A 15,575-nucleotide genomic window follows, 5' to 3' on the forward strand; every position below is an offset into this window, starting at 1 on the left:
GAGCTTTATCCATTGGTCTTCTCTATCTACTGGTGTCACCTTTCATTATAATCCTGTATAGATCACTTTTCAGCAGCTTTCTCCTCATCATCACAAATAGAACAGGAAGTCTCAGATAAGTTTTAGGGTTACTGGTGAAAATGAAAAGCGTAAGATTTCAGGATTATTTAATAATATACGATTATTATATAGATAGTAAACACATCATTAAAAATTCTTAAAAAGATGTTTAATCTAAACATGTGATTGGGGCAATAGGTAATTTTCTGATTACACATTCCCTTTTAAATGGGTACTCCAGTGGAAAACAATATTATTATTTTTTTAATCAAATGGTGCCAGAAAGTTAAATAGATTTGTAATTTCTTCTATTTAAAATCGTAATCCTTCCAGCTGCTGTATGTGCCACAGGAAGTTCTTTTATTTTCGGATTTCTTTTCTGTCTGACCACAGTGCTCTCTGCTGACACCTCTGTTTGTGTCAGAAACTGTCCAGAGCAGGAAAGGTTTTCTATCAGGATTTGTTCCTGCTCTGGACAGTTCCTGACATGGACAGAGGTGTCAGCAGAGAGCACTCTGGTCAAACAGAAAAGAAATACAAAAATAAAAGAACTTCCTGTGGCACATACAGCAGCGGATAAGTACTGGAAGAATTACGATTTTTAAATAGAAGTCATTTACAAATCTGTTTAACTTTCTGGCACCAGTTGATTTAAAACATTTTTTCCACCAGAGTACCCCTTTAAGCATCTTTAACAGAAGAGGCAAAGGACCTTCATCTTATCAGCCCAACAATCTTATGTTTATTTAGCATTGAATGACTTTCCAGGAGCAGGACTGTGCCAGCCATGATTCCCTTTACTGTTCTCGCTTCACAATATAACACTTCAACAATACATTTTGGGCGACAAACATTCATGTGACAAAAAGCTCTGTAGTTTCACAAGAGTCTTGCAGGGTCTTTGGTCTCCAGAGTTACTGTATTGCACAAGAGTTTATTTTATAAGGACTTTATCTGGGGAGTCATTTCTTGGAAACTGTGTTTAATGTGAAATCAGAATAACAGAAATACACAAAGGGGAACAATGGTCAATTATAAAGCTAATGTGAAACAGATGCACACTGCTGAATGCTTAGTCTACAGTACTCCGGCTGCTTCAGCTCATAGAATTCCTGCCCGCAGCCTCGGAGGGGCTCTCTCTCATCCTCCAGGTAACTGTCTTTCATTTTAGGAAAATAGGTAGCAGAGCATTTTCTCTGGTAATGTCTGTCCATTGACTTCAGATGTAGCAACATGTGGAGTGCATAAGCCAAGACCAGTAGAAGGATAAGTGACATGACTAGACCCATAAGAATTGCTGGTGAAAAGTAGGTCGCACAGTCCTTGGCATAGGCAAATTCACCATCTTCAACATTAAAACCTTGTATCTGAAAAATAATTGAAGCATTGTAAAAAATAAAAAAAAGTATAAAGAATAACACTTATACATGGTTAAAGAATGTTTTTGAACATTGCTGGGTCTTATTCAAAATAAGAAAACATACTTAATTCTCATTTACTCAAAATAATGAGGGCAACAATGATGATTTTGTCACAGCTTTTAGAGCTAGCCCGCCCTGTGCCATTTCATTACCTGTGTGCCATTTCCTCACCATTGTGCCATTTAAATCAGACCCCTGTGGCATTACAGAAGCTTGCGGAACTGTGTTCTGGGAACTGTATGTTCTGTGACCCCTGCTCCCGCAAGTTTTATATTGGATCCTGCAGGACACACAGAATCTCAAGCCCATTGCAGTAATCTACTCTGAAATGCCTCCTGTGCGACTATAAGTCAAATTTATCTTTTCCATACAGAGCGACTATCATCTAGCTCAGTGGTTCTCAACCTTTTTGGCGATTGTACCCCCAAAGGCTGAAAGTATGTCCGCGGGTACCCCCTCGCATGGAACTTACGCGTGAGGGGTACCCGCGGACAAAAGGCATGTTCTGACTAATGCGATACTTAATCCCCTTGTGCTATTATTCCCTCTCCATCTTTATCCCCCTGTGCCATTATTCCCCCCTCTCTCTGATCCTCTTTTGCCATTAGTCCCCTCTCCATCTTTATCCCCTTGTGCCATTATTATCCGATATGGCAAAAGGGAATCAGAAGGAGGGGGAAATGATGGCACAAGGGAATTAAGATGGAGGGGGGAATAATGGCACAAGGGGATTAACATGGAGGGGGGAATAATGGCATACAGGGATTAAGATGGAAGGGGAATAATAGCAAAACGGGATTACCATGGAGGGGGGGAATAATAGCACAAGGGGAATGCTATTATTCCCCCCTCCATTTTAATCCACCTGTGCCATTATTATCCGATATGGCAAAAAAGGGGATCAGAGGAAGGGGGGAAAATGGCAAAAGGGGATTAAGATTGGGGGGTGGGAAATGGCGCAAGAGGATCAGAGGGAGGGAGAAATAAGGGAACAAGAGATTAAGATGGAGGGGGGAGGGTTAATCATTACTCCCCCACCTCCATATTAATCCCCTTGTGTCATTACCCCCCCCCCTTCCCTCTGATCCCCTTTTTCATTATCCCTCTCCCCCTCCATCTTAATGCCTTGTGCTCTGTCCCATACATCCCCCCATTTTAATGCCCTCCCTTCATTCCATACACTTATTTTTAACTTTAAAACTTTTACCGAGCCTCCTGTGGTCCCATTGCCTGCTTTCTTTTGTGCAGCGGTCGGCAGGGCCGCACTGACGTGTGACATCCTCTGCGCAATGTCAGGGGAGGTCACACGTCTCCCCGGCAACGATGCAGCTCAGGCTGCGCTACTGTACAGTGAGCTGCCGCGGCTCTACACTGACAAATACTGAACAATGCATGGCCGTTATTTGTCAGCGCTTTGACTCAACCCGTGGCGTACCCCTAGGGGTACGCGTACTACGGGTTGAGGACCCAGGATCTAGCTGGCTTCATACACAGTCCTCTGCAGCAATCCTGGTAATTTGGTGAAGGTCACAAAAAAACTAAACATTATATGTTGTTTGTAATATAAGATTGAAATAAATATTTGTTTATGCATAAATTGAGAGCTTGTCTTTACTACAATATATGAAAGATTGGGAACCTACTTGGGAACATAAAGACTGGAAGTGCCCTAGATATAATATATTGAAAATATTTTTGTGCCATAATTAATTATGCAATAATAAACAAATTGTATTTATTGGTGCTCATAGCTCATGAAACAATGCTGACCTGCAGTCCCAGGGACAAGAGTAGTGCTAGGTGCTGAAGTAGGTAGTGAATTTCTTTTTCTCCATGGTATTATACCATGCTCACTACCTAAGAGTTTGACAGATTAAACTAAGTCAAATAAAGAGGCAGATAGATCTACAGAGAGACTCTGTAAGTAACTCTCCCAGGCAGGCTGATATTACGTGTCAGTGTTAAACTATAGAAGCAAGCGTTGTTACTGGTGACAATCCTCTCAGGTCATGTCATTGCCTCAAGAATACAACTGTACTATCAATGAAGTATAATGTTGGGAAGTTGTCTGCGTAGCAGAAAAGCCTGACACAAGTGACATCATTAATCTAGAAAGCCTCAGGCTCAGCCAAGTACGTAACACTATCTACCAGTATCCCTTTATTTTCTATCTCCTGTTATTTGCTGTGTACTTACATGCTCTTGTTAAAGTCAATCCTTTATGTCTGCCATTCAAACCGTTTTTAGTACCTGAAAATCCTGGAAAGTGACATCCCATAGTCTTGAGCTGTTTTCAGCAGAGCTGGGGACTAACAATGCATCGTGTTTCTGTAGGCTGCTGACGTGTTTACAATGGTAGGAATAGCTGATTGGAGCAAATATTCTGGAGGTATTGAATGTTGCTTGCACCGAATGGTTGAGAAGTATCTGTACACTTTGCAGTTTGTACCAGTTCTGTACAGACAGTTTGTAGTAACTTTTTACCAATAAAAATCTACAACAGAACAAAAAAATTCAATTTGAAAAAAAGAATGCAAAATAGTTCACAAAATCCTCACATTGGGACAAGAGAAGGTGTACTTTTAGAACTGACTAAAGATAATTTATGCTCCAAAGTTTCAGTGAAGGGAAATCTTAACCCCGTGGTGACTGGCCTATTTTAGACCTTAAAGGGGTTCTCCTCTCTAAACATTTTATCCTTAATCCAAAGGATGATCTCCGGGCCGTTCTCCCCCACCCCTCCACCCATTATAGTACATAGCCATCATGCCTCCTCCCATAAACGTAAATGGAGGGGGCATCGCCAGTCATCAAGCATGGAGTTCGCTCCGTGCATCAAATGACAGGGGTGCCACAGCGGAGAACAATGGGAGAACAATAAGATGTTTTCGGTGGAGTACCCCTTTAATGACCAAGCATTTTTTATTTTCCATTCTCACATTCCTAGAACCATAAATTTCTTTGTCCATAAACATTACCATACATGGGCTTGTTTTTTAAGGGACAAGTTATACATTTTCATGCACCATTCATATAACTTATGAAATCATTTTTATTAACTGTTTTTCTTTTTGTGGGGGAGGGGGCCCACATGAATTCCAAGATCCATGCCCTTCTAAAATATGAGATATGATGTGTTGCTGGGGAAAGGCATGCAGTTTTGCTTTTAGGCACTTTTTATTTAATCCCCCCCCCCCCCCTCTGTCATCCAGAATGTATTATTCTTTAAACATCTATTACAAAGTCTCCAAAGAAACTTCTGATTTGTGTGTAGTAGCTTGCCACATCAACAGTGGTCTAAGTTGACTGTGTGCAGGCATAAATTGTAATAAATGAGGCTCATAAAGAGGCCATTACACCCCCCAACTGGTTGCTGCTGCACCCAGTTACCATCCACTTGGCGAGGATGGCACAGAAAGTAGAAGAGTCGCAGGCTATGATAAATTCCTTCCTATGTTTTTTTCACTTGTTAGAGAGCTTTTCACTGATGCAGCACTTAATGGTAGCTTACCCTATCTTTTTAGGTATCTTACTTTATAGTGGAGGAGGGAGAAGGGCACCAGGTGAGGAGGAGTTGTGTAAGGGCCTCACAGATTAACACTAGTTCTCTCAGGCTTCCTGCCAGGTCTGGTGCACTTATGGCTACCATGTTTTGTATTTATATACAGAAACAAAAAAAACTGTGAGGCAAGCAGTTATATTCATGTACTTAAGAGAGACCTCACTGCTGAAGGGCTAGATCGAGAAAGAGCTAAAGAAAAGTACACATATTTCATTTTTTGGGCAAAACTTGCTCCAGACTAAGCAAAGCTGTTTGGTTTTGACACAGCAACCAATCACAGCTCAGCTTTCATATGTTAACAATATCTGGTAAAATGAAAGCTGAGCTGTGATATGGGTAAAATCAGACAGTTTTGGTTTTAGGCAGATTGCAAGTTACTTAAAGAGTACCTGTCACCAAATAAAACATGTAATATAGTGCTCCTTGTGTAATTAGCAGACATATTCCCATTCACTTGCTTTTAAAATTTTCAACATAAATATGTTTAAAATGTAATATAAAAAACAGCCACTAGGTGTCTCTGTTCTGTTCTCTGCCATAATTAATACAGTGAGTTCAGTCTCCTTCCTGCCTGGCAGTAGACAAAACTCAGCAATTGTTTCTCTTCACTGAGCTTGATTGTCAGCTGCACAGAAAGTGATTCTCACAGATTCTCACAGAATGCCCCACAGACTGAAAGCTGAAGGAGTGCCTCACTGAAATCTGCACAGACTGAAAAATTTAGGTCTTCTATTCATCACAAATTTTTATGTAAATTTTGCGAGCATAGGACGAATAAATGTGAATATATTCGTGAAATATCATGAATTTGAATATGCCGCTCATCACTACTTGACAGATGACTTTGACTGACAATGCTGTGACTGTGGCTAACTTGTAGCATGTGGCTGCAGACTTGACTTGAGGCCTCCTATGACTCCAGACACACTCTTAGGCTCGACTGCACCTCAGCAAAGACTCAGGAACTAAGAGAGAGAAGAGACTCCTCCCAGGGCTTTTATGGGGGAGACTCTGGTGGGATCCCATTGGTCACCCTTAAGTCACCTGGTCACTGATACCTCCTGGGTAACAATCACATGATAACTCCCATGAAAACGGAATATCTCATAGGAACATTTCTTAAGGTTATAACACTTCTTTACACACTTTACAGCATAATAAATGGTAAAACATATGTACATGAAGGGACGGGTGTAAGGGGGCCAAGGAGACACTGCAGGGAGGCTGTCTGACAGGGCAGCAAGGGTACGGGGTAACACCTCCCGTACTGGGTCCCCACATATACCTAGAGATTTTGTTTGGTTTCCACCACTCCCCCCCGGGCTGCTGCAATAGCATTCTTCTGCAAGAGGGTACTGGCAATGAAGGAGTGTATATGGTTACATGAATGGTTTGCCAAGGTTTTCCAGCTGAAGATTTCCCAGAGCACATTCCTGCAGTAACTTTTGCAGCAATTTGTGCCATGGTATCTCTTTTATGGACTATATGTGCATCGATAAGCCTTCGGTGCCCATAAAACTATGATCGGTTCAAATTGTTTTTCATTGGACTTCCTTGGTGAGAGCTAACTACTGCATACTGGAAACACACAACAAGACCTGCTATTTTGGAGATGCTTTAACTCACTGACACATTCACACATTCATTGACTCATTGACACATTCTGTCAGATCTTTAAAGCGTTATTTTCAAGACTTTTTACATGTTGTCTGGACATTTTCCTGCTTCCAATGCATCAACCTTAAAGGGGCACTCTGCTCCTAGACATCTTATCCCCTATGCAAAGGATGGGGGATAAGATGTCTGATCGCGAGTGTCCCATCGCTGGGGACCTGTGGCCGTGACGTCACACGCGGGCGTGACCGTGACATCACAAGCCTCCGCCCCGCATCGCCAGTCATCCGGCACGGAGCAAAGTTCGCTCCGTGCATCGGATCAGACATCCGTGATCAGACATCTTATCCCCTATCCAAAGGATAGGGGATAAGATGTCTAGGGGCGGAGTACCCCTTTAAGAACTGAATGTCCAATTGCTGCCTAGTATTTTCCACCCCAAACAAATGCCATTGTCACAATATAATTACTGTTATTAATGTAACCTATCATATTATATCTTATCCGTGTATAGTTAGCATAATTATTAACATACATTTATTTACAGATTACTTTACATATTACCATAGAATCATGGCCTACCTTAATGCAAGTCCCTTTAAAAGTCCAACCTTGATAAACTTTAGAGTAAGTCTACAAAGAGCAAAAAAAGTTAGTAAAATGATGAATGTATTGTAATGTCTGTTTATTTGTTTTTGTATTTTTCTGTTTAGGTATGTATTCACACACTAGTTTGTTCTGAGCAGTTTGCTATTGTGCCTGGATTGGGAATGTTTAATGCTCAGAACCAATGAGATCTCGGGTGTGTCTATTTAACCAGAGTTCTCCTGCATTCTAGCTGCTGGTTATTTTGTGCAATAATGCTACTACGATGCCTGTTTGTGCAATATACTTCCAAGTCTGCTTGAGCATGCACTTTGTATTTATCTTGTGATATTTTATCTGAGTTTTAGTCATGGTTAAATAGTCTTGTTTATTGTAGATTTTAGTCAGTGTTAAATCTGTCAGTTTTTAGGATTGTATGTCCTTTCTGCTTAGTCTGTGTTCACACTGTCTGAGTCTAGTCTAGTTTGACCTGTGCTTTGTATGTAATAATTCCTGTTTGGTATCCTGGAGTCTATTTAGACTCATCTCGTTCTGGTCTAGAGTTTCATGTATTATATTTATTTTTCCTACTGGGTCAGCATCCTGATGACAGTGTGTGCCCGCTGGCCAGTAGTCTATTCGGCATTATTATAATGGATACTCCTTTTGTGGAGTTGGGTGTCCAGTTTGTTTATCTGTGTCCAGTGTGAACAGTGTCCTATGTTACCTGATCAGTTTAGTGTTTTAGCTTTCAATTCTTCTGTCCATTCCCAGTGTCTCTTAGATTCTGCTGTATTCTTGTTGCATACCTAGTGCTGTTCATTTTATCATGTCTGCCATTTATCTGATATCTGGTTTATGAACTGTTTTTTAATACACTATATTCTTCCCTTTTAGTATTTGTATCCTGTTTGGTATATCTGGTTGTCTGGTAGTTTTCCCGTTTCTGGCCTGTGACCGACTATATTATTTGTTTTTACGCCACTGCACTGTAGCGCAGGCAGGAACCAGCTCCAAGTTGTCGATTCACCGCTTAGGGTGTCTGGGCAAGTAGGCAGGGAGAGTGTTACTTGGGACAGCTTATGGCTCACTCTCCCTGTCCCCCCATTCAGTCATGACATGTATATGCTATAATGTAATCACTATGTATCCTACAGCTGGGACCCACAGTGATCAGCAGAAATCTTTATAGGCACTTGTTTCATTTCCTGAAGTTATACCACAACAAATAATATGCTTTATGTGATTTCCAGTGAAATTTCTTGGCAATCCATAATACATAAACATTTTAGGTGAGAGAGGGAGAAAAAGGTAGAGAAAGAGGCTCTTTGTGTCCACTGAACAAGAAAACGAGAAACTATATATTTACTCAGAATTCAAATTGAATATTTAAAATAGGTTGACATTTTATTTTAGGTTATATATATATATATATATATATATATATATATATATACATACCTTGGCTCTGTTCATGTGGTTTTGCTGAGGATGTTGTCAGATGTTGTCAGAATCTATTATGGGGCCTCTGAACAGAACCTCTGATATGCATTTACACTAAACAGAGCCTTATAGTTTCAGGTGATCAAGAGTATAGGTATAGTTTGGGCTGTTGGTGTATGTCAAGAATTATTTTCCTTAATTTTTCATAGTTTCTTTTCTGCTAACTTTGTATATATACTTTTTTTTATTTATTTTGTTCAAGAGGTCATAAAATGCCCACAAGGGCATAAAAGTTAATGATAATGGGGTTATGAAGTATTTTTATATAATAGTGCCCATGTTATTTAAAAAAAAAAAAAAAAAGCCTCTACTTACCTTGATCTCTTTTTTCCACTGTAGCCTTTGGTAAAGGTGCCTGGTCTCCATAGCAGTTCACTTCCCAGAGAAGCAGACAGCACGTCACATCGCCATTCTGCCAATCAATGCCCGCAGGGGTGTCCCTCCTCAGCTAGTGATTGGCTGAGCAGTCATTTGATATGCCTTCTGCATCTCAGTGAAGGGTAAGGGTTTTTTTCATTTTAAACACAGCCTGGGCACATTATTTACATAATTACTTACTAACTCAAATTTAGTGGGTTAAGTAAAACATGAAAAATGGTGTTATAATTAAATGGCAGAATCAGAAAACACAGTTATAGTGGGGCATTGTATTTACTATTTAAAAAAAATAAAAATAAAAATAAAAAAGTTTTCCACCAGAGTACCCCTTTAAATTCCCCCTTTAGGAGAAAAACAAAATCATTCAAAAATGACTGCTATTATATAAAGAACATTAATACCTCACTTCAAAGAACTTTTAATGTACATATCAGTTACGTGAGTACATATAAATGAAGTGAGAGAACAGGAACGCAGACTACTACTAAAGAGTAAAGATCATCAGATAAGGCCACTGACTGTCTGCAGCAGATAACTGTAGGTGTAACAGACACAAGCTTCCTTGAGAGGCCATTTTTGTACTCTTTTACGTCCCAAAAACTGTTTATGAAAATAGTCCAAGAATATAACATCCCGAACTCCAACCTGATTGATTTTATCTTCACTATAACATTGGTCCACATTTAGTGTTTCCATCTCGGCTTTAAAGGGGTACTCCTGTGAAAACCTTTTTTCTTTTAAATCAACTGGTGCCAGAAAGTTAATCCTTCCAGTACTTATTAGCTGCTGAATGCTACAGAGGAAATTCCTTTCTTTTTGGAACACTGATGACATCACGAGCACAGTGCTCTCTGCTGACATCTCTGTCCATTTTAGCAACCGTGCATAGCAGATGTATGCTAAGGGCAGCATGGTGGCTCAGTGGTTAGCACTGCTGCCTTGCAGTGCTGAGGCCTTGGGTCCAAATCCCACTAAGGACAACAATAAATAAAGACTTATTATTATTATTGTCATAATGACGTCAGCAAAGAGCACTGAGCTCGTAATAGAAGTAATTTACCAATCTGTTTAACTTTCTGGCACCAGTTGATTTAAAAGAAAAAAGGTTTTCACCGGAGTACCCCTTTAATGATAAAATTTTAGAAAGTTGCAAAACTTTGCAAGAAAGAACTCAAACAACCGCACAAATCAAATTTTTTACCTAAAAAATGGGCATGTCCTAAGGTTTTTCTCAAAACCCTACAGATCTATTGTTCTATCGTACACAAAAATGCTGTTTTTTCTTTACAAATTAAAAAAAAATTAACATTATTGTGTAGGTTAGGAAAATTTCTGTGAGGTTTCTTGTATTATAGTTTTTCTGTAAAGGGATTGTTTAAGCCTGACTGGAGCGCAATAGTCCGCTTTTCATCGGTCTGCCACAATTTTTGGTGGCTCGAAATAGGGAGAAAAAAAAACTGCAACAATCTAGATGATGTAGCACACCAACAGAACATGAGAAATATTTGCGCAGCTTTTTGCTGTTTTTTTTTTTTTATCCACTTTGCCAGAAAAATAATAAGCTTTAACTTACCTTCCACTGCTCTGGTGGTGCCGCAGCTATCACCGTTCTGTTCTCAGGCTCCGTTCTTCTTCTTAGCTTTTGATGCCTGACACATCACACTGCAGCTCAGCTAATCACCAGCCACACCGATGTCCCACCTTATCCGGTGATAGGCTGAAAGCAGTGTCATGTAACGGACCTGAGCACCAAGAAGAAGGTCAGGCCCAGGCCCTTTACCTCACACTGTTACTCAGCCTATCACAGTCTATCAGGATGGACATAGCTTCAGCCAGCGATTAGTGACATGTCAGGCACCAAAAGCTGAGAAGAAGACCGGGGTCGAAGGATGGGACAGCATTATCAGTGGGGAAGCAGTGGAAGGAAAGTTAAAATGTATTGTTTTTACTCTGGAGTTCTCCTTTAAAGGGATACTCCACTCGAAAACATTTTCTTTTAAATGAACTGGTGCCAGAAAGTTAAACATATTTGTAAATTACTTCTATTAAAAAAATCCCAATCCTTCCAGTACTTTTTAGATGATGTATACTACAGAGGAAGTTCTTTTCTTTTTGAATTTCCTTTCTGTCTGACAACATGCTCTCTGCTGACACCTCTGTCCGTGTCAGGAACTGACAGCAAAAGAGGTTTGCTATGGGGATTTGCTCCTACTCTGGACAATTCCTAAAATGGACAGAGGTGTCAGCAGAGAGCATGTTGTCAGACAGAAAGGAAATTCAAATAGAAAAGAACTTCCTCACTAGTATATAGCAGCTGATAAGTACTGAAATGATTGGGAGTTTTTAATAGAAGTAATTTACTAATCTGTTTAACTTTCTGGCACCAGTTGATTTAAAATAAAAATGTTTTTCAGTTGAGTACCCCTTTAATGATATACATGTATCAAAATAGAAAGAAAAATGTATTAGTTCTCAAGGACTTTTGGGTTCATGTACACATGTAATGTAACAGATGTGGGGGGAGAACAAAGGAAAAATGTGAAAAAGTGGGAGAGCATAGCCTAAAACACCCAAAAATATACAATAGCAGAGACTAGGGGTTAATGATAACTAGTCTATTGTTGATAAGTTGATAATAGAATATGTTAAACAAATAGCCAAAGTGGATGTCGGCCACTTTGGCAATAAAGGACCTGGAGAGAGCATCAGCCCTGATGTTCTTGTCGGCTGGACGGAAGTGAATGAAGAAGTTAAACCTAGAAAAGAACAGTGACCACCTTGCCTGGCAGGGGTTTAAATACTGAGCAGACTGAAGGTATAGAAGAGTCTTATGGTCGGAGTAGATGCTGACCGGATGAGAAGAACCTTCCAATAAATGTCGCCATTCCTCCAAAGATAGCTTGATAGGGAGGAGTTCATGATCTCCAATGGAGTAATTCCTCTCAGCAGGAGAGAAGGTTTTGGAGAAGAACCCACAAGTGACAGTCTAGCCCTCGGCACCAGCTCCAATAGATGAGGCATCAACCTCCAAAGCAAAGGGCCTCTCTGGATCATGTCTTGTAAGCACGGGAGTAGAGGCAAATGCAGACTTTCAACGGGAGAAGGCCTCTTCAGCCTCTTGAGGCCAAGACTTAGGATTTGATGCTTTCTTAGTGAGAGCAACAATAGGAGCAACCAAGGATAAAAAATGTGGGATCAATTGACGATAATAGTTTGTGAATCCCAGAAAGCGTTGAATAGCACATAGGCCTGAAAGACGAGGCCAATCCAATACTGCAAACAATTTATCTGGATCCATCTGCAGGCCCTGATGAGAGACAATGTAGCCAAGAAATGTAAGACTAGATTTCTCGAACAAGCATTTCTCCACTTTGGCGTAGAGATGATTCTTCCGTAGTCACTGAAGTACCAGATGAAAATGAGTACGATGCTCTTCTAAGTGGGAAGAGAAGATCAGGATATCATCTAGGTATACGACAACACAGGGGAAGATATGATATACAAACTATTGAAAAACGTCTGGAGCATTGCAGAGACTAAAAGGCAGTACTAGATACTCAAAATGTCCATCATGAGTATTGAAGGCCGTTTTCCATTCATCTCCCTTGCGGCTACGAATTAGGTTATACGCGCCGCTTAAGTCCAACTTGGAGAAGACCTTGGCACCATTTAGATGGTCAAAAAGTTCTGACATAAGAGGTAGAGGGTAACGGCTCTTGACCGTGATTAACGGCTCAGACCCTGTAGTCAAAACATGGACGGAGTGAGCCATCCTTCTTCCCTACAAAGAAGAAACCAGTTCCAGCAGGAGAAGAGGACTTAAGGATAAATGACTTTTGGAGATTCTCCTGGATATACCTGGATATATAAGCCATGGCTTTGGTCTCAGGAACAGATAGAGGGTATATCCTTCCACAAGGAGAAGTGGTACCAGGCAGTAGATCTATAGAACAGTCATAGGGATGATGTGGAGGCAGAGACTCAGCCTGTTTCTTGCAGAAAACATCAGATAAATCTTGTTAAGGTGGTGGCAGGCCAGGTAAAGGAGGAGGACGAGAAACAATTTTAGACTGAACTAATTGGAGGCAAAGATTTTGACATGATTGTCCCCAACAAATAATCTCTCCAGTTCTCCAATCCAGTTGCGGAGAATGGCGTTGCAGCCAAGGAAGGCCAAGAAGAATCTCTGAAGTACAGTGTGGAAGAACATAGAATTGAATCTTTTCTTTGTGCAATACTCCCACTTGCATGACAAGAGATTCTGTACGGAAGTGAACCATACAGTCCAGATTTTGTCCATTAACAGAGGAGATGAACAAGGGCTTGGCAAGCTGAGTAGACCAAAGTAGACTTGTGGACCAAAGAAGCATCAATAAAGTCACCTGCTGATCCAGAATCCAAAAATGCTGTAGCACTGAAGGAAAACTTGGCTGAAGCGAAGACTTTCCCGGATGCTTTGGGCAAGCTGTACAGTCCTTGAGGAAATCCTCTGGACTAGCACAAGCACAAATTCTGACTACGTCATCATGACCTCTCCTTTTGCGTAAGACGAGAACGATCAACTTGCATAGCCTCTTTGGCAAGAGGCGCAGGAACCTGAAGAGGTGGACGTTGAAACACAGGGACAGGTTCCCTCTCTAAGCGCAGTTCCTCCTGTCTCTCAGCAAAATGCACATCAATGCATGAGGCCAAGTGGATAAGTTCAGTCAAAGAAGATGGAGGATCACGTGCTGCAAGGGCATCTTCAATCCTGCTTGACAGTCCTTTTTTGAATGTGGCACACAAGGCCTCATCATTCCATGTAAGTTCAGAGGCAAGAGTGCGGAATTGAACCGCGTAGTCACCAACAGAAAATTCCCTTGACAGAGGTTCAGCAATGCCGTCTCAGCAGAAGAGGCATGTGCGAGTTCCTCAAAGACACTGCAAGATTCTGCCAAGAAGGCTGACAAATTGGAGTTTACCAGATCACCACGGTCCCAAAAGGGTATAGCCCAGGCCAGGGCTTTTCCGGACAGTAGACAAATGACAAAGGCCACCTTCGCAGGTTCTGTCGGAAACAGTTCAGACATGAGCTCCAAGTGCATGGAGCACTGTGCAAGAAAGCCTCTGCATGACTTGGAATCCCCATCATACTTGGAAGGTAAAGGAAGACATAGCAGGGTGCCAGAAGGCACTGCAGGAGCTGGTGGTGGAAGTGGGCCAGATTGTGGTACCTGCTGCTGTTGTAAGGCCAAAAGCGGTTGCATCATAGCTGAAAGTTGAGAAAGTTGCTGTGCCTGTCGGGCCAATTGCTGCAAATGATGTATAAAAACAGAGGGAAGATCTGGACCTGTGTGGCACATGACTCGATCCGTACCAGGGAGCAGAGTCTAAGGTGCCGTTGGTTTTCACCAGAGCCCGCCACAAAGCGGGATGGACTTGCTGCTGCAGGCGGCACCCAGGTCGCTACCCCTGGCATGGCTTGACCACACAGGCAGCTGAGGAGATGCGAGGCACAGTAGGGATAAGGCAGCTCGTAGTCAGGATAGCAGAGGGTCAGGGCAGGCGGCACAGTAGTGTAGTCAGGAACATAGCAAATGGTCAGTAGGCAGGTGGCAAGGAGCAAGGTCAGGACACGGAGCAAAGGATCAGATAAACAGCAAGGCAATAATAGGAATGATTTCTCTCAAGCTCCAGGCACCAAAGATCTGGAAGGGAAGTGAGGAGGGTGGAGGAATTTATCAATGAGCCACAGGTGAATCACACTAAGAAGCGCACTGGCCCTTTAAATCTTAAAGCTACGGCATGTGCGCGCCCTAAGGGACACACGCGCCGGAGCAGAGAGGCAGAGGCGGGGGCAGGAGAAACAACCGGTGAGTGATGGACTGGAGCTCGCATGCAGGCGCGTCCCGCAATGCAAGTCCCAGCCCCGTCGGAAGAAGCAGGTAGCGGGACCATGCGCTCACGGCCAGCATGTGCGGCCAGAGCACATAACGTAACAATAGGTCATGTAGTTTGAATAAAATCATTAAAAAAAAGTAAAACCTGATTGCTATCAAAAATACAAAAAATAGATATAAATATGTAAACCGAGTAGTATGATAATATGCGTTACGTTAAAAAGCCAAATAATTCTAAATTTGCATTAAGCCCAAAAGGTGCTAAAGTGTTAAATTCATATATCATTTTACTTTCTTCTCTTGACATTTTAGGAATAAGTTCTCCTCCTCTCCAGCTTTTTGTTACTTTGTTACTTTCCAGCATGCCCAGACAGTCAGGGATGCTGGGTGTGTAGTTCTGCAATATCTGGCCCTTCAGATGTTGCAAAACTACAACTCCAAGAATGCCCAGACTGTCCAGGCATGCTGGGAGTTGTAGTTCTGCAACATATGAAGGGCCAGATATTGCAGAACTACATGCCCAGCATCCCTGACTGTCTGGGCATGCTGGGAATTGTAGTTTTGCAACATCTG

The 15,575-nt window shown here is 41.6% G+C and overlaps 1 protein-coding gene across 5 annotated transcripts in view; it reads right to left on the reverse strand.

Annotated features, from left to right (window-relative positions):
* Positions 1–1,025: 1,025 nt before the first annotated feature.
* Positions 1,026–15,575, reverse strand: part of LOC130290868 (V-type proton ATPase subunit S1-like protein) — a 107,716-nt gene continuing 93,166 nt past the window's right edge. For all 5 annotated transcript variants that reach the window (XM_056539064.1, XM_056539048.1, XM_056539038.1 and 2 more), the window contains 3 exons: positions 7,240–7,290; positions 3,732–3,975; positions 1,026–1,427 (listed from right to left, as the gene is read on the reverse strand). In XM_056539064.1, coding sequence (XP_056395039.1) covers positions 1,101–1,427; positions 3,732–3,975; positions 7,240–7,290 — 622 coding nt within the window. In that variant the 3' untranslated portion in view covers positions 1,026–1,100. The remainder of the gene's footprint in view (positions 1,428–3,731; positions 3,976–7,239; positions 7,291–15,575) is intronic.

This window comes from Hyla sarda, chromosome 1 (assembly GCF_029499605.1).
Source record: "Hyla sarda isolate aHylSar1 chromosome 1, aHylSar1.hap1, whole genome shotgun sequence".
Lineage (NCBI taxonomy): Eukaryota > Metazoa > Chordata > Amphibia > Anura > Hylidae > Hyla > Hyla sarda.